General features: G+C 43.4%; 1 protein-coding gene across 2 annotated transcripts; it reads left to right on the forward strand.

Moving 5' to 3' along the window:
• cd164 (CD164 molecule, sialomucin) lies at positions 1 to 23,163 on the forward strand. Of its 2 annotated transcripts, XM_024136583.2 has the most exons (6): positions 1 to 192; positions 1,079 to 1,141; positions 16,187 to 16,276; positions 17,007 to 17,123; positions 17,285 to 17,362; positions 17,534 to 23,163. In XM_024136583.2, the coding sequence occupies exons 1-6, from the start codon at positions 123 to 125 to the stop codon at positions 17,698 to 17,700; spliced, it is 585 nt and encodes a 194-aa protein (XP_023992351.1). In that variant the 5' UTR covers positions 1 to 122; the 3' UTR covers positions 17,701 to 23,163. The 2 variants fall into 2 exon arrangements, with proteins under 2 accessions (XP_023992351.1, XP_023992352.1); XM_024136584.2 differs by lacking the exon at positions 17,007 to 17,123.
• The last annotated feature ends 3,998 nt before the right edge of the window (positions 23,164 to 27,161 follow it).

The following is a 27,161-nucleotide window of genomic DNA, read 5'->3' on the forward strand; positions in this document are numbered from 1 at the left end:
CATGACCTGTGTAGAAGGAAGTAGCAAGTTAGCAACAAGCCCCGTATCCAGCAGATATCCAGATCTCTCTTGCGACTATAATTCGGGTAGAACAAATTGAGGAAAAATTGAAATTAAACAACATGTTCTTAAAACTTGTGTACGCTACATTGGTACTCGCATTGGTGAGTGCAACAACAGCTGCAGACGTAGGTAAGTTTGCGACCTACGAAGCACAGCACAACCTGTTCTTGCGCTTTCTGCATTGGAAAGCCAGCGAGCTAGCTAGCTAACGTTAGCTAGCTAACTAAGGAGAGGTAACTGCGCGAGACGTTTGAGTGCATATTTATGTCACATGTCTATCTAGTTCCCCCGAATGTGACTGCAAACAGTTTGTTTAAATTATTTGTGCGAATCCCACGTGTTGTCAAATCAGGTCAAGCTAGTTGGTTTTTATAAGGATATGTACGGAGCTTAGCCAGCTAGCTAACAGACTGCGCGCGCGCGACATCAAGCAGCCCACGTTATCGTCCTCTAACTAGCTTTTAGAATAAAAAAAATACTAACGCCAGCCAGCAACCCTAAACTTACAGGCAAAAGTATCGCTTTTAATTGACCCTTTCACAACAACTTTCGAAAATGGATGGTTAGTGAATCGGCCATCTATTCTCTTGTTGCCCATGTCCAGCTGGCTGTTATCATATGCAACAACAAGCCTGTCAGCCTTGCGTCACATTAGACTTTTGTTGCGTTATGAAGCTCTAGTTAGTTAGCTATGAAGCTACACAAGTCACACGAACAGAGGGACAATGTTAAAGTCCCTCATTGACACAGGTATTTTAAATGTAATGCACTTGATGTTGACATGACCTTTCTCACCTCGTAACGTTAGACTGATTTCATGTACAAGGAATCGCTGAGTAACTTTACCACTCCCTGTGACTAACGATTTACATACAGTTGATGAGTAATGTTTTGCCTAGTAAATATCTCCCTGGTAGGTCCAATTAGGTCTATATCCGTTAAAGTTGGGCAAATTACATCTAACTTTAGTTATACACTTGTAATTACTTATGTTAATTGATGTTTCCCGTTTCAGTTGAATGTGCTGCACTTGATTGTGAAGCATGTGTTGGTGACTGTCAATGGATGAACTGCACATGTAAGTACCTACCTTTCCTGCTCCTGCATGCATGATATTGTGGTGAAGAGTCATACATTTTGGCATGTAAGCTTAAGCCTACAATTTCCTGGGCCATACTGTAATTTTAATTTAGGAACATTAAACTACCAGACAGTATCGTTCTCTTTCAGGTACATTGTAAGCCAGTTGATTCTGTTTATTGACATTGTCATTCCAAAGGATCAAGAGGTAGCCATTTTGAGATGCAAGTCAAAAAGGACTGGGACAATGGGCCATTTGGGCAAGGCAGTGAACAGAGAAATGTGTCCTTAGTAAAAGTGTCTGCTTAGGTAGTTTAAGAAGCTACTAGGACATTTAGCCTCAAACCTCTTCCACACCAGCCATTTTAGAGAGTACAGATATATCTGCTGGTCCTTGGACAAGAACACTTTGCTACACAATTATCTCATTATGATAATGGAAATGCCTGGTCAGACTATCATGATAAATGTCTTGATATTGTGGTCTCAAAATCTCCAGTGGGGATGTTTGTTAGTTTTTAGGCTTTGGTCGATGGTGTGATATACTAAGCTCCTAGATGCCTGAGTCATACAGTATAATTAAGCAATAAGGCACGGGGGGGGGGGGGGGCGCGTGTGGTATATGGCCAATATACCACGCCTAAGGATTGTTCTTAGGCACGACTTTGCGGTGTGCCTGGACACAGCCCTTAGCCGTGGTATATTGGCCATATACCACAAACCCTCAAGGTGCCTTATTGCTATTATTAACTGGTTATCAATGTAATTAGAGCAGTAAAAATAAATGTTTTGTCATACCCGTGGTATACGGTCTGATATACCACATCTGTCAGCCAATCAGCATTCAGGGCTCTAACCACCCAGTTTATAAGTCTTTATATAGCCAGCCAACAGCCTGCTGCTCTGACTGTCACATCCAAACTCTGTTTGCCTGTGGATGTTATCAGCCCAGTGAATTGAGGTTACAGGTTGTTTTAATTGGGTTTTGTAAGCCAAGCCCAGATCATTGCCCATGACACAGTGCTGAGTGATAAAGGTGAACAGGTGCGTCATTCCCAGGTATGTGCGTGCCTGTGTGTGTGATGCTGAGAAGAAGCCGAGCAAATCCGATTGTGTGTTTTAGGAGGTGGTGCCATTTAAGCTACGTAGGGTTGTGGGATGTTTTTAGAGAGCCTGTGTGTCTGTCATCATGATTTGCATAATTTACTTCAACATAGCAAACTACATATTATAGGACTATCTAAATTGTGGGTGTGGTAAGTTGAATAGAAGGTTCCAGGCACATTATCCTCCTTGATTATGTGGACTAAGCTGAGTGTAGGCCCTCAGTTTTTGCGGTTACCACTAAAAAGAGGATGATCCCAGCTGCTACTGTATTTATTTCTCGGCTGCACTATAAAACCGCAGTAGCCTACCCGGCATGATTTGAAAAATGATCTGCGGGAAAGCAGCTTCCATTCGCTATTCGAGTGCATATGGACGTCTGTTTTTTTTATCCTGCCCATTTGTTAATAGGCCCTTCTAAATCGAAACATGTTGAATATTAGATTGAAATATGATCACTTGAAAAGAGACCAGCGTGTGCAGCCTGAGGCAAGGAACAGAGCGTAAGCGGGCCAAATTAGGCCCGTGGGCCGCCAGTTGGGGAACCCTGGCCTATGGCATGGCGTATAGCCAGATGACATACTCCTATCCTGTTTTACTGAAATTCAGTTGAAGTTGGCAGTTTACATGCACTTAAGTTGGAGTCATTAAAACTCATTTCTCAACCACTCCACAAATTCTTGTAAACAAACTATAGTTTTGGCAAGTCGGTTAGGACATCTACTTTGTGCACGACACAAGTAATTTTTCTAACAATTGTTTACAGACAGATTATTTCACTTATAATTCACTGTATCACAATTCCAGTGGGTCAGAAGTTTACATACACTAAGTTGACTGTGCCTTTAAACAGCTTGGAAAATTCCTAAAATGATGTCATGGCTTTAGAAGCTTCTGATAGGCTAATTGACATAATTTGAGTCAATTGGAGGTGTACCTGTGGATGTATTTCCAATGGCCTACCTTCAAACTCAGTGCCTCTTTGCTTGACATCATGGGAAAATCAAAAGAAATCAGCCAAGGCCTCAGAAAAAGATTGTAGACCACAAGTCTGGTTCATCCCTGGGCAATTTCCAAACGCCTGATGGTACCACGTTCATCTGTACAAACACATAGTACGCAACTATAAACACTATGGGCCACACAGCCGTCATACCACTCAGGAAGGAGACGCGTTCTGTTTCCTGGAGATGAACGTACTTTGGTGCAAACTGTTTGGCCATAATGACCATCGTTATGTTTGGAGGAAAAGGGGGATGCTTGCAAGCCGACGAACACCATCCCAACCGTGAAGCACGGGGATGATGGCATCATGTTGTGGGGGTGCTTTGCTGCAGGAGGGACTGGTGCACTTCACAAAATAAATGTCATCATGAGGCAGGGAAATTATGTGGATATATTGAAGCAACATCTCAAGACATCATTCAGGAAGTTAAAGCTTGGTCTCAAATGGGTCTTCCGAAGGGACAATGACCCCAAGCATACTTCCAAAGTTGTGGCAAAATGGCTTAAGGACAACAAAGTCAAGGTATAGGAGTGCCATCACAAAGCCCTGCCTCAATCCTTAGAAAATGGTCGGGCAGAACTGAAAAAGCGTGTGCAAGCAAGGAGGCTACAAACCTGACTCAGTTCACCAGCTCTGTCAGGAGGAATGGGCCAAAATTCACCCAACTTATTGTGGGAAGCTTGTAGAAGGCTACCGGAAACGGTTGACCAAGTTAAACAATTTAAGGCAATGCTACCAAATACTAATTGAGTGCATGTAAACTTCTGACCCACTGGAATGTGATGAAAGAAATTAAAGCTGAAATAAATAATTCTCTCCTATTCTCTGAACATTACACATTCTTAAAATAAAGTGGTGATCCTAACTGACCTAAAACAGGGAATTTTTACTAGGATTAAATGTCAGGAATTGTGAAACTGAGTTTAAATTTATTTGGTTAAGGTGTATGTAAACTTCCGACTTCAACTGTACATTTTATTCATATCATAATGTTTCTTTCGACCTGCCTAAAATAAATAATGGATTTATTGTGATGGTGTATATTAAATGGATTTATTAGATTTTTTTATATATAAAAAGAAGTTTCTGTGTGGGTCTAGATTTTTTTTATGCAGATGTTCCAAAGGCGTGCATCAGCGGCTTGTATGCATCAGCGACGCTAAAAGTATTTCAAAACTGTAATATCTTATGCTTCACGGAGTCATGGCTAAACGACGACACTATGAACATACAGCTGGCTGCTTATACGCTGTACTGGCAGGATAGAACAGCAGTGTCTGGTAAAACAAGGGGCGGCGGGCTATGTATTTTTGTAAATAACATCTGGTGCATGATATCTAAGGAAGTCTCGAGATTTTGCTCGTCGAGGTTTTGCTCGCCTGAGGTAGAGTATCTCATGATAAGCTGTAGACCACACGATCTACCTAGATAGTTTTCATCTGTATTTTTCGTAGCTGTCTACATAGTGCCAGCCTCTGACTGTGGTGGTAAGACAGCATTGAATGAGCTATATTCCGCCATAAGAAAACGCTCACCCAGAGGCAGCGCTCCTAGTAGCTGGGGACTTAAATCCATTTTACCAAATTTCTATCAGCATGTTGAATGTGCAACCAGAAGAAAAAAAACTCGACCACCTTTACTCCACACACAGAGACGCATACAAAGTAGAGGTCGACCGATTAATCGGAATGGCCGTTTAATTAGGGCCGATTTCAAGTTTTCATAACAATCGGAAATTGGTAATTTTGGACGCCGATCATTTAAATAAATAAATAAATTATATTCATTAAAGAAATATATATATAATAATGTACGCCTTTATTTAACTAAAGTCAGTTAAGAACACATTCTTATTTTCAGTGACGGCCTAGGAACGGTGGGTTAACTGCCTTGTTCAGGGGCAGAACGACAGACTTTTACCTTGTCAGCTCAGGGATTCAATCTTGCAACCTTACGGTTAACTAGTCCAACGCTCTAACTACCTACCTCACGAGGAGCCCGCCTGTTACGCGAATGCAGTAAGAAGCCACGGTATGTTGCTAGCTAGCATTAAACTTATCTTATAAAAAATAATCAATCAATCAATCATAATCACTAGTTAACTACAAATGGTTGATGATATTACTAGTTTATCTAGTGTGTCCTGTGTTGCATATAATCGATGCAGTGCGCATTCGCGAAAAAGGACTGTCGTTGCTCCAACGTGTACCTAACCATAAACATCAATGCCTTTCTTAAAATCAATACACAGACGTATATAATTTTTAAACCTGCATATTTAGCTAAAAGAAATCCAGGTTAGCAGGCAATATTAACCAGGTGAAATTGTCACTTCTCTTGCGCAACTGTTTGGGTCGCCTGGCTCGTTGCGAACTAATTTGCCAGAATTTTACGTAATTATGACAACATTGAAGGTTGTGCAATGTAACAGGAATATTTAGACTGATGGATGCCACCCGTTAGATAAAATACGGAACGGTTCCGTATTTCACTGAAAGAATAAATGTTTCCTTTTCGAGATGATAGTTTCCGGATTCGACCATATTAATGACCTAAGGCTCGTATTTCTGTGTGTTATTATGTTATAATTAAGTCTATGATTTGATAGAGCAGTCTGACTGAACGAGGTGGGCACCAGCAGGCCCGTAAGCATTCATTCAAACAGTACTTTCGTGCGTTTTGCCAGCAGCTCTTCGTTGTGCTTCAAGCATTGCGCTGTTTATGACTTCAAGCCTATCAACTCCCGAGATTAGGCTGGTGTAACCGATGTGAAATGGTTAGCGGGGTGTGCGCTAATAGCGTTTCAAACGTCACTCGCTCTGAGACTTGGAGTGGTTGTTCCCCTTGCTCTGCATGGGTAACGCTGCTTCGAGGGTGGCTGTTGTCGATATGTTCCTGGTTCGAGCCCAGGTAGTGGCGAGGAGAGGGATGGAAGCTATACTGTTACACTGGCAATACTAAAGTGCCTATAAGAACATCCAATAGTCAAAGGTTAATGAAATACAAATTGTATAGAGAGAAATAGTCCTATAATTKCTATAATAACTACAACCTAAAACMTCTTACCTGGGAATATTGAAGACTCYTGTWAAAAGGAACCACCAGCTTTCATATGTTCTCATGTTCTGAGCAAGGAACTTAAACGTTAGCTTTCTTACATGGCACATATTGCACTTTTACTTTATTCTCCAACACTTTGTTTTTGCATTATTTAAACCAAATTGAACATGTTTCATTATTTATTTGAGGCTAAATTGATTTATTATATTAAGTTAAAATAAGTGTTCATTCAGTATTGTTGTAATTGTCATTATTACAAATAAATTTGAAAAAATTGTCCGAAGTAATTGGTATCGGCTTTTTTTTGGTCCTCCAATTATCGGTATCGGCGTTGAAAAATCATAATCGGTCGACCTCTAATACAAAGCTCTCCCTCACCCTCCATTTGGCAAATCTGACCATAATTCTATCCTCCTGCTTACAAGCAAAAATGAAAGCAGGGAGCACCAGTGACTAGATCAATTAAAGAAGTGGTCAGATGAAGCAGATGCTAAGCTACAGGACTGTTTTGCTAGCAAAGACTAGAATATGTTCCGGGATTCCTCCGATGGCCTTGAGGAGTACACCACATCAGTCATTGGCTTCATCAATATGTGCATCGACGACATCGTCCCCACAGTGACTGTACGTACATACCCCAACCAGAAGCCATGGATTACAGGCAACATCCGCACTGAGCTAATGGCTAGAGCTACCGCTGTCAAGGAGCGAGACTAATCCGGAAGCTTATAAGAAATCCCGCTTTGCCCTCCGATGAACCTTCAAACAGCATCAATACAGGACTAAGATCGAATCGTACTACACCGGCTCTGACGCTCGTCGGATGTGGCAGGGCTTGCAAACCATTGCCGGCTACAAAGGGAAGCACAGTCGAGAGCTGCCCAGTGACACGAGCCTACCAGATGAGCTAAAATACTTCTGTGCTCGCTTCGAGGCAAATGGCACTGAAACATGCATGAGCGCATCAACTGTTCTGTAAGACTGTGATCACGCTCTCCGCAGCCGATGTGAATAAGCCCTTAAAACAGGTCAACATTCACAAGGCCGCAGGGTCAAACGGATTACCAGGACAGGTACTGCGAGCATGCGCTGACCAATTTTCAAGTGTCTTCACTGACATTTTCAACCTCTCCCTGTCCGAGTCTGTAATACCTACATGTTTCAAACAGACCACCATAGTGCCTGTGCCCAAGAACACTAAGGTAACCTGCCTAAATGACTACCGACCCGTAGCACTCACGTCTGTAGCCATGAAGTGCTTTGAAAGGCTGGACATGACTCACATATCAACACCATTATCCCAGAAACCCTAGACCCACTCCAATTTGCATACCACTCCAACAGTTGCACATATGATGCAATCTGTATTGCACTCCACACTGCCCTTTCCCACCTGGACAAAAGGAACACCTACGTGAGAACACTGTTCATTGACTACAGCTCAGCGTTCAACACCACAGTGCCCTCAAAGCTCATCACTAAGCTAAGGACCCTGGGACTAAACACCTCCCTCTGCAACTGGATCCTGGACTTCCTAATGGGCAGCCGCAGGTGGTAAGGGTAGGTAACAACACATCCGCCATGCTGTTCCTCAACACAGGTGCCCCTCAGGGGTGCGTGCTCAGTCCCCTCCTGTACTCCTGTTCACTCATGACTGCACGGCCAGGCACGACTCCAACTCCAAGTTTGCCGATGACAACAATGGTAGGCCTGATCACCGACAACGACGAGACAGCCTATAGAGTGGAGGTCAGACACCTGGCCGTGTGGTGCCAGGACAACAACCTATCCCTCAACTTGATCAAGACAAAGGAGATGATTGTGGACTACAGGAAAAAGAGGACCGAGCACGCCCCCATTCTCATTGACGGGACTGCAGTGGAGCAGGTTGAGAGCTTCAAATTCCTTGGTGTCCACATCACCAACAAACTAACATGGTCCAAGCACACCAAGACAGTTGTGAGGAGGGCACGACAAAGCCTATTCCCACACACGAGACTGAAATTTTGGCATGGGGTCTCAGATCCTCAAAAGATTCTACAGCTGACCATCGAGAGCATCTTGACTGGTTGCATCACTACTGGTATGGCAACTGCTTGGCCTCCGACAACAAGGTGCGAACGGCCCAGTAGATCACTGGGGCCAAGCTCCCTGCCATCCAGGACTCTATACCAGGCGTGTCAGAGGAAGGCCCTAAATTGTCAGACTCCAGCCACCTAGTCATAGACTGTTCTCTCTGCTACCGCATGGCAAGCGGTACCAGAGCGCCAAGTCTAGGTCCAAAAGGCTTCTCAACAGCTTCTACCCAAAGCCTAAAGACTCCCGAACAGGTAATCAAATGGCCTCCCAGACTATTTGTATTGACGCCCCCCCCCCCCCCCCTTTACACCGCTGCTACTCTGTTATCATCTATGCATAGTCACTTTAATAACTCTACCCACATGTACATATTACCTCAACTAACCAGTGCCCCCGCACATTGACTCTGTACCGGTACCCCCCCTGTATATAGTCTCGCTATTGTTATTTTACTGTTTACTTGTTACTTTTATTTCTTATCTGTATCTTGTTTGTTTTTGTAACTGCATTGTTGGTTAGGGGCTTGTAATTAAGCATTTCACTGTAAGGTCTACACCTGTTGTATTCGGCACATGTGACTAATAAAATTTGATTTGATATCAATATTTGCACATAAAGGTATTTCCACCTCCATTTCTCCCGTAATTCATTTTACAAGACAAAGATCCCACCTTGTCGAACAAACTAATTCTGTCGCATATATAAAATTGTACCCTAATTACTTGTTTCCATCACAGCTGTTGTGAATTATATATTTTTTAATAATGTATGACTTTATTCTGATTTAAAAACTGTGGATGGAAACGTGGTTAATGACTGACAGACAAAATCCCCACAGCGCTGTGTCACACACCAGAAGGAACAACTCAGCAGTCTCTCTCTCTCACACACACACACACACCAGAACTAACGTCTCTCACCACACAGTAGGTCGGAGGTCTGAACTAATGCTTCTCACAAGCCCTACAACAGGATCACCAATTAGATATGAACTCAGTAAATCTGAAAGTTCACACAGACTGACCGTGGAGAGGGCCATTCTAAAGTTGGCTACAATACAGACCCAGCACACTTAGGCCCAGGTAATGACCCAGTTCATTGTGGTGAGTTACTGCAAGCCCCACTGTTATTACCAGATTTATCATTGGTTTAGGGATTTCATGTAAACAACGCATAGGCCTCAAAGGGGCTCCATTTTTGTTCTGAAGGCTGTATTTTAATCCCACTGAGCTTCACATGTCCGCTGGTTTAGCTCAAAGTGTACTGGTCTGGATGTAAGAAACACAAAGCGTTATGCAGCACTAGGCGCTTTAAGGATTTCCCCTCTGACAATCCTCTTCCCTCCGCTCTCTCTCACTGGATGCCCCTTGCAGTGGGTTTGTCTCACACTGATGTCAAGATCCTTCTGGAATGTGTGTTAGTGAGCGCCACCTTTCATAGCTGCCTGTGAGGTAACAGCCACCTCTACCAATGGAAAAGCCTGCCTTACACACACACACACACGGATAGTGGGGTCACACACGGATGATCTTAATTGCATATTCCTCGTGTCCTCTCGTCTCCTTCTCAAAACCCCATTGGATGAGAGAACCAGAGGTCCCTCCCCTCTGACCTTCTCCTCCAGTGGGGTTTTGAGAAGGAGAGAATGCGAGGAGTATTCAATTAAGATTCTCCACTACTTAGCAAGACTAGGGTAGTGGCAGTGCTCAAAGTTTCAGAACAGTACGAGCATGAGATAAATCACCTGTAGGTTTCTGTTAGAGTTGATGTGTTTATGCTATGAACAGCAGCAAGTCTACCTAGCTTTATTGATATCACGCTGTTTCTTTATCAAATCAAACTTTATTGGTTGCGTACACAGATTGAGATGTTCTTGCCAGTGCAGTGAAATGCTTGTGTTTCTAGCTCCAACACTGCAGCAATATCTAACAATACACACACACAAATAAATATAGAGCGTTTTAACACTTGGTCCCTTAAAGACATTTTCTGTGAACTCAAGGAAGTTGGCTTAATTTGTTGTGCAGTGGGCACACACGAAAGCGGTGGTCACCAACCGGTTGATGGCCAAAAATGTACAGTGCATTCGGAAAGTATTCAGACCCCTTGACTTTTTCCACATTTTGTGTCGTTACAGCCTTACTCTAAAATCGATTTAAAACCAATAAAAAATCTACACACAATACCCCATAATCACAAAGCGAAAATGGGTTTCATGACGTTTTTGCAAATTGATTAAAAAAACATACCTTATTTATATAAGTGTTCAGACGCTTTGCTATGAGACTGGAAATTGAGCTTAGGTGCATCCTGTTTCCATTGATCATCCTTGAGATGTTTCTACAACTTGATTGGAGGCCACCTGTGGTAAATTTAATTGATTGGACATGATTTGGAGGGACACACATTTACATTTAAGTCATTTAGCAGACGCTCTTATCCAGAGCGACTTACAAATTGGTGCATTCACCTTATGATATCCAGTGGAACAACCACTTTACAATAGTGCATCTAACTCTTTTAAGGGGGGGGGGGGGGGGTTAGAAGGATTACTTTATCCTATCCTAGGTATTCCTTAAAGAGGTGGGGTTTCAGGTGTCTCCGGAAGGTGGTGATTGACTCCGCTGACCTGGCGTCGTGAGGGAGTTTGTTCCACCATTGGGGTGCCAGAGCAGCGAACAGTTTTGACTGGGCTGAGCGGGAACTGTACTTCCTCAGAGGTAGGGAGGCGAGCAGGCCAGAGGTGGATGAACGCAGTGCCCTTGTTTGGGTGTAGGGCCTGATCAGAGCCTGAAGGTACGGAGGTGCCGTTCCCCTCACAGCTCCGTAGGCAAGCACCATGGTCTTGTAGCGGATGCGAGCTTCAACTGGAAGCCAGTGGAGAGAGCGGAGGAGCGGGGTGACGTGAGAGAACTTGGGAAAGTTGAACACCAGACGGGCTGCGGCGTTCTGGATGAGTTGTAGGGGTTTAATGGCACAGGCAGGGAGCCCAGCCAACAGCGAGTTGCAGTAATCCAGACGGGAAATGACAAGTGCCTGGATTAGGACCTGCGCCGCTTCCTGCGTGAGGCAGGGTCGTACACACCTGTCTATATAAAGGTCCCACAGTTGACAGTGCATGTCAGAGGAAAAAGCAAGCCATGAGGTCTATGGAATTGTCTGTAGAGCTCCGAGACAGGATTGTGTCTCAGATGTCTGCAACATTGAAGGTCCCCAAGAACACAGTGGCCTCCATCATTCTTAAATGGAAGTTTGGAACAACCAAGACTCTTCCTAGGGCTGGCCGCCCGACCAAACTGCGCAATCGGGGGAGAAGGTCAGGGAGGTGACCAAGAACCTGATGGTCACTCTGATAGAGCTCCAGAGTTCCATTGTGGAGATGGGATAACCTTTCAGAAGGACAGCCATCTCTGCAGCACTCCCCGCCAATTAGGCCTTTATGGTAGAGCGGCCAGACGGAAGCCACTCCTTAGTAAAATGGCATGTGACAGCCTGCTTGGAGTTTGCCAAAACGCACCTAAAGAACTCTCAGACATGAGAAACAAGATTCTCTGGTCTGATGAAATCAAGATTTCTAAAAACCTGTTTTCTCATTGTCATTATGGGCTTTGTGTGTAGATTCCATGTGTGTTGTTTCATAGTTTTGATGTTTTCACTATCATTCTACAATGTAGAAAATAGTAAAAAATAAAGGATCCTTGAATGCGTAGGTGTCCAAACTTTTGAATGGGACTCATATCTCTATATAGATTGTGTGTACACACACTACCGTTTAAAAGTTTGAGTTCACTTAGAAATGTCCTTGAAAAGCACTTTTTTTTGTCCATTTAAAATAACATCAAATTGATCAGAAATACAGTGTAGACATTGTTAATGTTGTAAATGACTATTGTAGCTGGAAATGGCAGATTTGTAATGGATCCACATAAACCCATTATCAGCAACCAATGGCACGTTGTTAGCTAATCCAAGTTTATCATTTTAAAAGCCTAATTGATCATTAGAAAACCCTTTTGCAATTATGTTAGCATAGTTAGCGAACTGTTGTGCTGATTTAAGAAGCAATAGAACTGGCCTTCTTTAGACTAGTTGAGTATCTGGAGCATCAGCATTTGTGGGTTTGATTTACAGGCTCAAAATGGCCAGAAACAGAGCACTTTCAGAATAGAACCAGAATAGAGAGAGTGGGAGGCGCCGGTGCACAACTGAGCAAGAGAACAAGTACATTAGTGTCTAGTTTGAGAAACAGATGCCTCACAAGTCCTTAACTGGCAGCTTCATTAAATAGTACCCACAAAACACCAGTCTCAACGTCAACTGTGAAGAGGCGACTCCGGGATGCTGGCTTTCTAGGCAGAGTTGCAAAGAAAAAGCCATCTCTGACTGGCCAAAAAGATTTAAGATGGCAAAAAGAACACAGACACTGGACAGAGGAACTCTGCCTCGATGGCCAGCATCCCAGAGTCGCCTCTTCACTGTTGACGTTGAGACTGGTGTTTTGTGGGTACTATTTAATGAAGCTGCCAGTTAAGGACTTGTGAGGCATCTGTTTCTCAAATTAGACACTAATGTACTTGTCCTCTTGCTCTGTTGTGCACCGGGGTCTCCCACTCCCTCTATTCTGGTTAGAGACAGTTTGCGCTGTTCTGTGAAGGGAGTCGTACACAGCGTTGTATGAGATCTTCAGTTTCTTGACAATTTCTCCCATGGAATAGACTTCAATTCTCAGAACAAGAATAGACTGACGAGTTTCAGAAGAAAGTGCTTTGTTTCTGGCCATTTTGAGCCTGTAATCGAACCCACAAATGTTCCAGATACTCAACTAGTCTAAAGAAGGCCAGTTTTACTGCTTCTTTAATCAGCACAACAGTTTTCAGCTATGCTAACATAATTGCAAAAGGGTTTTCTAATGATCAATTAGCCTTTTTAAAGTGATAAACTTGGATTAGCTAACACAACGTGCCATCGGAACAGAGGCGTGATGGTTGCTGATAATGGGCCTCTGTAGATATCACATAAAAAATCTGCCTTTTCAAGCAACAATAGTCATTTACAACATTTAACATTGTCTACACTGTATTTCTGATCAATTTGATGTTATTTTAATGGACAAAAAAATGTGCTTTTCTTTAAAAAACACGGACATTTCTAAGTGACCCCAAACTTTTGAACTGTAGTGTATCTATCCACCCCCTTGGATTAATCAGTAATGGGAAAGATCATGCAGTGGGGGAGGGGGCTGGCTATGATTTTTGACTTTCCAGGAAGGAGAATGACTGAACTCACACTAGACTCCTGAGCTGACAAGCCCATCCCATTTGACTGAAAACAAGATAATACTTGGCTGTGGTTCAAACTCATAAAAGACACACCCTCGTCCACTTAACCTCGCCTTATGCCCTTGGGGGAATCCCTGTCACCATCTTGGAGGGCGGTCCAAATGATTCGCCAAGCAAGGGAAGTTTTAAAACGTACGCCCCTCAGCCCTCGTTTTTAGTCGAGTTTGCGAGTGTACAATTATGTTCACTTTGGGGTCTGAAACTCCCCATAATTAAATTTGCGACGATTGTACATCCGCTAAGAAACGTCTGCCAAAAATGAAAACGTCAACATTGAAGTGTAAGTAAAAACAAATGTAAATAAGTTATAAATTGTGCTACTAATGCACATGACGGCACAAACACGTCTTGTAAAAGTAATGATGTTTGGTTCGTTTTTGGAAATTTTTTAAATAAAATGTTTTCATTCTTCAGAAGTTCCAGCTAGGCAGGCTAACCGTTAGTTAGCTAATTATTTTGCTAGCTATCATATAGTAGGCATATACACTGCTCAAAAAAATAAAGGGAACACTTAAACATCACAATGTAACTCCAAGTCAATCACACTTCTGTGAAATCAAACTGTCCACTTAGGAAGCAACACCGATTGACAATAAATTTCACATGCTGTTGTGCAAATGGAATAGACAAAAGGTGGAAATTATAGGCAATTAGTAAGACACCCCCAAAAAAGGAATGGTTCTGCAGGTGGTGACCACAGACCACTTCTCAGTTCCTATGCTTCCTGGCTGATGTTTTGGTCACTTTTGAATGGTGGCGGTGCTTTCACTCTAGTGGTAGCATGAGACGGAGTCTACAACCCACACAAGTGGCTCAGGTAGTGCAGTTCATCCAGGATGGCACATCAATGCGAGCTGTGGCAAAAAGGTTTGCTGTGTCTGTCAGCGTAGTGTCCAGAGCATGGAGGCGCTACCAGGAGACAGGCCAGTACATCAGGAGACGTGGAGGAGGCCGTAGGAGGGCAACAACCCAGCAGCAGGACCGCTACCTCCGCCTTTGTGCAAGGAGGTGCACTGCCAGAGCCCTGCAAAATGACCTCCAGCAGGCCACAAATGTGCATGTGTCAGCATATGGTCTCACAAGCTGTCTCTTATACACATCTAGATGTGTATAAGAGACAGGGGCTGTGCGGCCCCACAAAGAAATGCCACCCCACACCATGACACCCACCGCCAAACCGGTCATGCTGGAGGATGTTGCAGGCAGCAGAACGTTCTCCACGGCGTCTCCAGACTCTGTCACGTCTGTCACATGTGCTCATGTGCTCAGTGTGAACCTGCTTTCATCTGTGACGAGCACAGGGCGCCAGTGGCGAATTTGCCAATCTTGGTGTTCTCTGGCAAATGCCAAACGTCCTGCACGGTGTTGGGCTGTAAGCACAACCCCCACCTGTGGACGTCGGGCCCTCATACCACCCTCATGGAGTCTGTTTCTGAACGTTTGAGCAGACACATGCACATTTGTGGCCTGCTGGAGGTCATTTTGCAGGGCTCTGACAGTGCACCTCCTTGCACAAAGGCGGAGGTAGCGGTCCTGCTGCTGGGTTGTTGCCCTCCTACGGCCTCCTCCACGTCTCCTGATGTACTGGCCTGTCTCCTGGTAGCGCCTCCATGCTCTGGACACTACGCTGACAGACACAGCAAACCTTTTTGCCACAGCTCGCATTGATGTGCCATCCTGGATGAACTGCACTACCTGAGCCACTTGTGTGGGTTGTAGACTCCGTCTCATGCTACCACTAGAGTGAAAGCACCGCCACCATTCAAAAGTGACCAAAACATCAGCCAGGAAGCATAGGAACTGAGAAGTGGTCTGTGGTCACCACCTGCAGAACCATTCCTTTTTTGGGGGTGTCTTACTAATTGCCTATAATTTCCACCTTTTGTCTATTCCATTTGCACAACAGCATGTGAAATTTATTGTCAATCGGTGTTGCTTCCTAAGTGGACAGTTTGATTTCACAGAAGTGTGATTGACTTGGAGTTACATTGTGATGTTTAAGTGTTCCCTTTATTTTTTTGAGCAGTGTATTAATCATTATACAGTTAATTGTAAGTAGACTTGCAATTGTAATTGACTGTAGCATATGTAAAGCACCCACAAGCTACCGGTGGCTGAAACACAATCATCGCGGGATGAACGAGTGACGAATTTCTGTGCAAGGGCGGTCCATTTAAAAATCATTCCTTCCTCCCTTACCCTGCAAGTGTATACTCGTCAGACATCATCAGAAGTGTCCACTTAATTTGAGGGCTGAGGGGATAGGGTGTCTTCAGTGTTTGGAATGCAGCCCTTGTGTTCGTAAATGGCTCATGTTCCCTATGGTGCCAGGATTAATATAGTTTTCCTAAAGATTCCCGATCACCTGAACACATGTAGTCTTTGTGTTAGTGCTCTACTGGAAAACGACATCTTTCATTGGTGCTTGTTTGTTCCTTTTATCCCCTCTGTTCAGTTACAGCAACTCCAGATGTCTCCTGTGTCAACGTCACCGTAAACAGTCAGAACATGAGCATAGGCGCCTGCTCCAATGAAACCTGCTCAGGTAAAGTCCAATACCATCACCTGGTTCATTTAAAGGCTACTCCAGAGGGATTACATGTGCTTTGTCATTCCAGTGACTGTCACTTTGTTAACATGACACAGGACTGGCCTTCAACAGAAAGTGACTGATCTAGGCATATGTAGACATTCTATATCTCTATGTGGTGTCAGTTGCTTTCTCTCAATACTCTGAAATGCTTCCCTCCTTTCCTAATTGCTTTGTCGCTGCCTTCCTCCTCCCTTGTCATTCCACTGGTCCAAAAGGATTAGATGGGCGAAAGCTATTTGTATGAATTCACGCTATTACATTCACCTACCAAATCCTGTCAGATCAAAATGGAAGGCAGGAGGGGAATGCAGAAGGCATTTTGGGACTATCCAGATGTAGCCTGGTTGTTATGGTGGTATGTCTCTTTCTTCCCTGCTTTATACTAGGCCCGGGATGATACCAGTATCGCGATACTCATTAGTATTGTGGCAAGGAAACAAAAAGCAAAGCGGATTTAACTACTTTAGATTAACAGCCCTAATGTTGGAGACGAACGTGATTAGGTTCTCTTCCAGAGTCACGTTTATTTTCCAAGCAATAGTGCACAATATTTTACGTACAGCAGGACCGTAGTGTTAGGTCTGCTTTGTGTTTTCATTTTTGCCTTGGAAAAAATATTGCAATACTGAAATCGTCACAGCCCTGCTTTATACTCTGTCTCTCTCTGTGTCGGTCTCTTCAGTGCTGCCTTTTACTTCAAGTTCAGCCAAACCCCTTACCCCCATCACGACTGCTATCCCTACCCTCACCCCTACGGTCAGCAATGTCACTAACAGCTCTACCACTGAGTCCACCACAGGTAACCAGCAAAAACCAGCCTCTCAGCTGCTCCCTTCTAATCAGTGTGTCTCTACTGTGTGGCCTGATGGTTGTAATGTCAACCCTAAATATGGGTAAATGGTCAACTGTTTTTGTAAGTGGTGAAATGGTTTTAAACTGATATCTTACTGCTGTGTCCAGCTAACCTGACCACTGCAGTACCAACCGCCCTGCCCACTAACGGCACCGTCCCAGTCTCTGACACAACGACTGCTTCAAGTAAGTTCCCATGCAAGCCCAGTCTGAAATCAAATCATATTACTGAATCAAATTACTGAATCAAAACTCAATTCCACCAGTGTATTATCAATATGTTTGTGGTTCTACATAGCCCTAGAGGCTAGTGGCGATACAGTGGTATGACTTTGCTCTCACTCCCACCCTGTGCAGACAGCACTGCGTCACCAGTGGGGCCCTCTCCTGCACCTCATAAGAATGCAACGTTTGACGCAGCAAGCTTCATTGGGGGCATCGTGCTGGTCCTGGGCCTGCAGGCTGTGCTCTTCTTCCTCTACAAGTTCTGCAAGTCCAAGGACCGCAACTACCACACCCTCTGAAGGACCCACACCAACACCTACTCTGGCCCCCCACCCCTCCCGGGCCAGCTGGAACCTCCTAATATCAACCCCCTAACCCCTGGCCATTGTGATTCTCTCAAACAGTGTTTCTCCCACAATCCCCACTCCTCATTGCATTGTGCTAGCAACCTGTGGTTTAGGCCTGTAGCCTGAATACACACATGGGCTGTAAACTAAACACACAACAGAAGGCTGCTGAGGAGAAGACGGCTCATAATAATGGCTGGAACGGCGCAAACGGAATGGCATCAAACGCATGGCATGTGTCTAATTCCATTCCGTTTGCTCCGTTCCAGCCATTATTATGAGCCGTCTTCTCCTCAGCAGCCTTCTGTTGTGTGTTTAGTTTGGAACGGATACCATTCCGGCTCTAGCCATTAGCACCAGCCCGTCCTCCCCAATTAAGGTGCCACCAACCTCCTGTGGTACACACCCACATTTGCGCCACATCTTTTACTGGATGTAGTACACTACGCATTTCTCACACCCTGGTGCAGCCTTCAGCACATAGGATTACATCACTGTGTTTCCCCTCTTTCCCCCCCTCCTCATTCAGTTAGTCATTGTGACTGGAGGAAAATCAGCTTCATTTACTGCTCCTCTCCCCTGGCCCTTCATTTTAATGTTTTACCTGCCTGGCCTGCCATTTAAAGAGCCAACAGTCATTTATGTGAAGGACTTTCTGTTCTGTTGGAATATAGTGGGGCTGCCATGGCATTAGCTTGTGGCCTTCATGCACCTTGGTAACGCTTCGGAAACACTGAGGTCCCCTCCCCTGTTATTTTTCAGAATTTGATGACTGGATGATGCAGCATAGCTTTTATTCTTGTTTGTCGTGGGACAGATCTGGGCAGGGTTTTTCACACCTATATAAAGGGGTTATAATCAACTGATGGTAGAGGTACCTGAGAAAGTCCAAACAAAAAGAGAACTAGAAGCAGTACTCCATTCTTTAAGTTAGAATATTCTGTATGAAGATGCCTCCATCTGAAGCGGAGGATGAGTCAGACTCTTGGTGTTAAGACACAGCACACACCACACGCTGCCAAGAGAGCAGCTCAATGCAATACACCCAAATCAATCCCCATTTCTACAACCCCCTCTGTCTTTACCGGCTTCAGCCAAACGGATCACAGTGAAGAGTCGAGTCAGTAGACTTGAGATCTTCCCTTAACAGGAAGGCAATCGCAATGAGTCAAGTCTTTGGGACATGGTCGAAGGGTTCTACAGATAAAAGATTGTAGTAAATATATGAGAATGATTAAATAAGTCTAATTATGAATTCAAGTGTTGAATGGAAGAGATGAAGATAAGACAGCCTGCACCTTATTGATGCGTACAGTGATAGCAGTAAAGTGCCTTTAATGTTAAATGTGACTTAGAGGGGATGAGTGAGAATTATGATGCTGCTCCTCTTCCTCCTAGCTGAGGCCTGAGTGTCGTTGTTGTGAAGTAAAAGCAGTCTGGTGACAGGAGCGGTAACACAGTGCTGATATTGGTGATGAGCAGAGAGAACAGAACCAGGGTGGTTCTCAATCCCATTTTTAATTCACTCAAACCAAGTAGTTACCTGAAATTCCAAAATGTTCCTCATAGAAGATTGGGAATGATTTCAATTTCAGTTGACTTCCTGAACTGGCTGAATAATTGCAATGAATTGGGCCCAACCCTGAACAGCAGAACCCTAGTATCCCAGCTGGACTGAATAGCCTTTTATTATTGAAGAGTAGACCGATACATTAGTTCCTCATCTTGGTCTTTGATGGATGAAGACCTATTACAGTATCAATTGATTATAATGGCATTGGTTGAGATGTCACCTATGCAGGCAGAAGTTTTGAATGTTCCCCACAGCACCCTAGTGCTAGTTCCCCCTCATATTGTACAGGCACATCCTTATAGCCTGTGTTTTTGAAAAATAATAGTGAAGAATAATTTTTGGCTTAGTTCTTAATACATTTGTTTTTCCTGGAGTCATGCATAAATTGGACTGATAGTTTTGAAATGATCAAATAACTAACTAATACCTGGTCCCTGAACTTAAAATGGATGCAATGTTGAGATGTCCTTTTCATTTTGGGAGTTTTCTTTTCTCCCAGTGAGCTCTGCCTTTTTTTAAGTGCAGTGCCAAGGAGAGGAGTTCCTTCAGAAAGTATTGACACCCCTTGACTTTTTCCACTTTGTGTTGTTATAGCCTAAAATTGATTAAATTGAGATTTTGTATCACTGATCTGCACACAATACCCAAAATGTCAAAGTGGAATTATGTTTTTAGAAATGTTTCCAAATTAATTAAAAATTTAAAGCTGAAATGTCTCGAGTGGAAAGGTATTCAACCCCTTTGTTATGGCAAGCCTAAATAAGTTCAGGGGTAAAAATGTGCTTAATGAGTCATGTAAATTACATGGACTCACTCTGTGTGCAATAATAGTGTTTAACATGATTTTTAAATGACTACTCCATCTCTAAAACCCCACACGTACAATTATCTAAGGTCCCTCGGTCGAACAGTTAATTTCAAGCACAGATTCAACCACAAAGACCAGAGAGGTTTTCCAATGTTTTGCAAAGAAGGGCACCTATTGGAAGATGGGTAAAAAATAAAAAAGCAGACATTTGAATATTCCTTTGAGCATGGTGGTTATTAATGACACTTTGGATGGTGTGTCAATACAGCCAGTCACTACAAAGATGCAGGCGTCTTTCCTAACTCAGTTGCTGGAGAGGAAGAAAACCGCTCAGGGATTTCACCATGAGGCCAATGGTGACTCTAAAACAGTTACAGAGTTTAATGACTGATGGGAGAAAACAGGATGGATCAACAACATTCTAGTTGCTCCGCAATACTAACCTAATTGACAGAGTGAAAAGGAGGAAGCCTGTACAGGAAAAAAAATATTCCAAAACATGAATCCTGTTTGCAATAAGGCACTAAAGTAATACTGCAGAAAATGTGGCAAAAGAAATTTGACACTTTGTTTTGAATACAAAGCATTATGTTTGGGGATACTCCCAACACATCATTCAGTACCACTCTTCATATTTCCAAGCATGGTGGTGACTACATCATGCTATGGGTATGCTTGTCTTCGGCAAGGACTAGGGAGTTTTTAGGATAAGAATAAACGGAATAGAGCTAAGCACAAGTAAAACCATAGCGGGAAACCTGATTTGTCTGCTTTCAAACAGACACTGGGAGACAAATTCACCTTTCAGCAGGACAATTCCTAAAACACAATGCCAAATATACACTGGAGTTTCTACCAAGACAACATTGAATGTTCCTGAGTGGCCTGGTTGGGCTTTTACTTAAATCTGCTCATTAATCTATAGCAAGACTTGAAAATGGCTGTCTAGTAATGATCAACAACCAACTAGACAGCTTGAATAATTTTAAGAATAATGTGCACGTATTGCACAATCCAGGTGTGCAAAACTCCTAGAAGTTTTTGGGGGATTTTTCTTCTGCTTTGACGTTAGAATATTTTGTCTAGATCGTTGGCAAAAAATTACAATTAAATCCATTTTAATCCCACTTTGTAACACAACAAATTGTAGAAAAAGTCCAGAGGTTTGAATACTTTCTCAAGGCACTGTAGGTTTCCCAAATGTAGTGCTCGTACAGTATGTCTAGTTCTTTGATTAGCTTGCTGCTAACAGTGTGATGTCCACCTTGTACATAGAGCTGTCATGTCCTTCAGTTGATCTACCTTCAAGGTTTCCACTTTCAATCGTGTAAAGGCAAGATGATGGATCTTTTTTTAGTGTTTTATCAATTGCTTTCGCTTGCAGTGGCTTGTCAATGTCAAGACTTGGTTGTGTTTTTGTTTGTAATTTTTTGCATGTTTGCATGTCCAATGCTTGAAATTGTTATATTTTATTTTGAATTAGGCTCATGGTGCTTCAGACACTTAAAATAAAAAGAACCACTTGATGAATTTGTCAAACAGTATGCTAGTGGAGAGTATGCCTAAACAATGTGCATCAAAGTCCTCAGTCTTGGCATGGAAAATGGAGCGTTGCACTGACGAAGCTTTGCTTTCTACTTTTTGCCTTATTGTTTTTGTATTGCTTCCAAAAATGTATGAATGCTTGTGAGAACTCTTAGCTCAATATTTTCCTAATGATGGGAAAAAATTATCACTTTGTTGTTTTGTATGAACACACTCAATGTCATTTAAATCTGCGCATGCGTCTTTCCTTGGCCTTCATTGTCCCTGATTTCATGTTTTTTTTCTTGATTGCTTTAAGCATGCCTTTTACAATATTCATCTACAGTCACCCAACGGCATTAGGCTACGTCCCAAAGACCCCCGAACTATGGCATGTCAGAAGTACAAATCTAGTTTTGCCTTGGCTGCGTTCACAGCTTCACAGTATGCTGTGGCAACTGATAAGCATTTGTGAATCAATCCAGCATTCTGAGTGTTACTTCCCTGTTATTTCTCCTTTTGCCATAGTCCTAAGGACACAATGTTTGTTTTTGAAACTGATTTAAAATGACTGCCTACCATAGAAATGCACCATCTTGCAGTGAGATAGTATTTTCTTTCAGTAGATGTCACATGACATCGCCAGTACCCACAGCAACTAATACAAATATTCTAATTGTTGCCAATTTTTTCCAGTGCCCGTAGACTCACACAGTTCCTCTCCCTGCACCTTTTCAAGAAAAGTGCCTTACTCAGTTGAACATAAATTAAGGTTATTTTTGTTGTAACGGGATAGTACACCCAATAGATATCAAAGGGACTCCACATTTTCAGACCCCTTGTAAAGATGAAATCAAAGATGCTTTGTGTTATAAGAGCATCTTTAAATGTTGTCTTTGTTTTCTCAATCACACTTCGCTTTGGGAGCCTAAACCAGACACAGAAGAATGGGTTAGCTGGCCAGAGCCACAGACATGCATAGTATGGCAAATTGTCCTAAATATTGTCACCAAGCATTCCATGACTTGCCTACATTCCAACCAAAAATGGAATTTACATTCTTGACCTTAGAATGTAGCGTTCTCTGGAACAACGGTGTACGTTAGTATTGTACCCAGTTGGCTGATCTTTACATGTCTCTGGCTCTCGAGGCAGCTGTCATTATTAGTGTGAAGCTCTGGAGCTGTTTTTTTTTGTTGCCTTATTGCTTTTTAACCATGTCCACATGCCACCTTGATCTAAGTCCTGTTAAATAAAAAGTCATAGGTCTTATGGAATGATTCCTCAGCTTTGCTCTCACCTTTCTCTCTCACACACAGACACACACAGGTTAATGTGTTGACAGACACTTGCTGTTGCATATAGTCAGGATGCCTACAACTCTAATGGTTTATGCTTGTTTGATGTGTCCTTTTTGCCTGGAATCTTGTTTTGCCTTAAGTTTTCTTTTATAGTTTTGCCATTAGATTCAAGATGTTAAAATCAATAAAGTTTGAATATTGTTAAACAATTTATTTGTCTTTGTATTTACTGTACATTCTCTCACGTTTCTGAGCAGGACAGTCTTATGGCAGAATGCAGTGGGTCATACAGTAAACCACAAATCAAGACTGCTACAATGGAGCTGTATATTTGTGAAACAGTTTGGAAACCAGGACTCGGATCTTTAACCTATCTATGAAATAATGTGGCAGGTTGCCTCAGCAACAAAAGGTACAGAGTTCAGAAAGCATGATCTCCAGCAGATTTAGAATTAGAACACGGGAGAGAGAAGTAAGGAGGGAAGACACTAGAATACCTGCCGTTTAAACCTCACAGAATTCGGAAGAACTAAACAGGCAAAGATGCTGGACTAAGGTAAAGAAGTAGCGCTGCTGACTACATTCTAGTGCCCCTAGTGAAGGTGTGGATGTCAGCGACAGTCAAACACATCTCTGTCGGTGGTCTAGCCACGTGCTGGAAGGGTCAAGTTGCCCAGAACGCCTGTAGAGGTGCAACAGGGTATTACAGCTTTACTCTGCAGCACTGCCTCTTAAACATAAATCAATCAAATGTATTTATAAAGCCCTTTTTTGACGTCGGCTGATGTAAAAAGGCCGACGTCAAAAAGTGCTATACAGAAACCCAGCCTAAAACCCCAAACAGCAAGCAATACAGATGTAGAAGCACGGTGGCAAGGAAAAACTCCCTAGAAGGCAGGAACCTAGGAAGAAACCTAGAGAGGAACCAGGCTCTGGGATGTGGACAGTCCTCTTCTGGCGGTGCCAGGTTGAGATTATAACAGTACATGGCCAAGATGTTAAAACGTTCATAGATGACCAGCAGGGTCAAATAATAATAGTAATCACAGTGGTTGTAGAGGGTGCAACAGGTCAGCACTTCAGGAGTAAATGTCAGTTGGCTTTTCATATCCGATCATTCAGAGTTAGAGACAGCAGGTGCGAGAGTGAGTCGAAAACAGCAGGTCCTGAACAAGGTAGTACGTCCGGGGAACAGGTCAGGGTTCCATAGCCGCAGGCAGAACAGTTGAAACTGGAGCAGCAGCACAACCAGGTGGACTGGGGACAGCAAGGAGTCATCAGGCCAGGTAGTCCTGAGGCATGGTCCCAGGGCTCAGGTCCTCCGGGAGTGGAGGGAGAGAGGGAGCATACTTAAATTCACACAGGACACCGGATAAGACAGGAGAAATACTCCAGACATAACAGACTGACCCTAGCACCCCGACACAAACTATTGCAGCATAAATACTGGAGGCTGCGACAGAAGGGAACCCGAGGGGGGGCGCCAAACAGGAAGATAACGTCAGTGACTCAACCCACTCAAGTGACGCACCCCTCTTAGGGACGGGATGGAAGAGAACCAGTTAGCCAGTGACTCAGCCCCCGTAATAGGGTTAGAGGCAGAGATTCCCAGTGGAGAGAGGGGAACCAGCCAAGCAGAGACAGCAAGGGTGGTTCGTTGCTCCAGTGCCTTTCTGTTCACCTTCACACTCCTGGGCCAGACTACACTCAATAATAGGACCTACTGAAGAGATGAGTCTTCAATAAAGACTTAAAGGTCGAGTCCGAGTCTGCGTCTCTCACATGGATAGGCAGACCATTCCATAAAAATTGAGCTATATAGGAGAAWGCCCTGCCTCCAGCTGTTTGCTTAGAAATTCAAAGGACAATAAGGAGGCCTGTGTCTTGTGACCGTAGTGTACGTGTAGGTATGTTTTTTATAAAATAATTATTTAACCTTTATTTAACTAGGCTAGTCAGTTAAGAACAAATTCTTATTTACAATGACGGTCTACCAAAAGGCAAAAGGTGTCCTGCGGGGACGGGGGCTGGGATTATAAATAAATGAATAAATACAATATAAATACAGGACAAAACACACATCACGACAAGAGAGAAAACACTACATAAAGAGAGACCTAAGACAACAACATAGCAAGGCAGCAACACATGACAACACAGCATGGCTTCAACACATGACAACACAGCATGGCAGCAACACAACATGACAACAACATGTAGCAACACAACATGGTAGCAGCACAAAACATGGTAGAAACATTATTGGGCACAGACAACAGCACAAAGGGCAAGAAGGTAGAGACAACAAAGCATCACACAAAGCAGCCACAACTGTCAGTAAGAGTGTCCATGATTGAGTCTGTGAATTAAGAGATTGAGATAAAACTGTCCAGTTTGAGTGTTTGTTGCAGCTCATTCCAGTCGCTAGCTGCATCGAACTGAAAAGCAGAGCGACCCAGGGATGTGCGTGCTTTGGGGACCTTTAACAGAATGTGACTGGCAGAACATCTAGCCGCTCGAGAGCACCCTTACCTCCCGATCTATAAATTATGTCTCCGTAATCTAGCATGGGTAGGATTGTCATCTGAATCAGGGTTATTTTGGGAGCTGGGGTGAAAGAGAAGCGATTACGATAGAGGAAACCGAGTCTATATTTAACTTCAGCCTGCAGCTTTGATATGTGCTGAGAGAAGGACAGTGTATCGTCTAGCCATACTCACAAGTACTTGTATGAGGTGACTACCTCAAGCTCTAAACCCTCAGAGGTAGTAATCATACCTGTGGGGAGAGGGGCATTCTTATTACCAAACCACATGACCTTTGCTTTGGTGTTGTTCAGAACAAAGTTAAGGGTAGAGAAAGCTTGTTGGACACTAAGAAAGCTTTGTTGTAGAGCATTTAACACAAAATCCGCGGAGGGACCAGCTGAGTATACTGTATCATCTGCATATAAATGAATGAGAGAGCTTCCTACTGCCTGAGCTATGTTGTTGATGTAAATTGAGAAGAGCGTGGGGCCTAGGATTGAGCCTTGGGGTACTCCCTTGGTGACAGGCAGTGACTGAGACAGCAGGTTTTCTGACTTTTTACACTGCACTCTTTGAGAGAGGTAGTTAGCAAACCAGGCCAAAGACCCCTCAGAGACACCAATACTCATTAGCCGGCCCACAAGAATGGAATAGTCTACCGTATCAAAAGCTTTGGCCAAGTCAATAAAAATAGCAGCACAACATTGCTTAGAATCAAAGGCAATGGTGACATCATTGAGGACCTTTAAGGTTTCAGTGACATATCCATAACCTGAGCGGAAACCAGATAGTATACCAGAGAGATTACAATAGACATCAAGAAAGCTAGTCAGTTGATTATTGACAAGTTTTTCAAACACTTTTGATAAACAGGGCAAAATAGAAATAGGCCTATAACAGTATCGGATCAGCTTGATCTCCCCCTTTAAATAAAGGATGAACCGTGGTTGCCTTCCAAGCAATGGGAACCTCCCCAGAAAGGAGAGACAGGTTAAAAAGGTCAGAGATAGGCTTGGCGATGATAGGGGCAGCAACTTTAAAGAAAAAAGGGTCTAAACCATCTGACCCAGATGGTTTTTTGGGGTCAAGTTTCATGAGCTCCTTTAGCACCTCAGACTCAGTGACTGCCTGCAGGGAGAAACTTTGTAGCGGGGCAGGGGAAAAAGAGGGAGAAGCATGGGGGAAAGTCGCATTAGAAGGGGTGGGAGATGAGGAAATGTTGGACGGGCAAGGAGGCATGGCTGAGTCAAATAGCAATCCTGACTTAATGAAGTGGTGATTAAAGAGCTCAGCCATGTGCTTCTTGTCAGTAACAACCACATCATCAACATTAAGGGACATGGACAGCTGTAAGGAGGAGGGTTTATTCTTCAGGTCTTTAACCGTTTTCCAGAACTTCTTGGGGTTAGACCCACAGAGAGAGATCTGCTCCTTAAAGTAACTAACTTTGGCCTTCCGGATAGCCTGAGTGCACGTATTTCTAATTTTTCTGAACGAGAGCGTCAGCCTGAGTATGCGTGTGCCGAGCCTTTCGCCAAATGCAATTCTTGAGGGGCTGGGGCTGAACCTGTTTTTAATTCTCCTTTTCTTCATGGGGTCGTGTTTGTTAACACCATTGAAAACATCAAAAAAGAAGGTCCAAGCATCTTCAAGCTGATTCTATACCATTTTACAGAGGC

This window comes from Salvelinus sp. IW2-2015, unplaced genomic scaffold (genome assembly GCF_002910315.2).
Source record: "Salvelinus sp. IW2-2015 unplaced genomic scaffold, ASM291031v2 Un_scaffold961, whole genome shotgun sequence".
NCBI lineage: Eukaryota > Metazoa > Chordata > Actinopteri > Salmoniformes > Salmonidae > Salvelinus > Salvelinus sp. IW2-2015.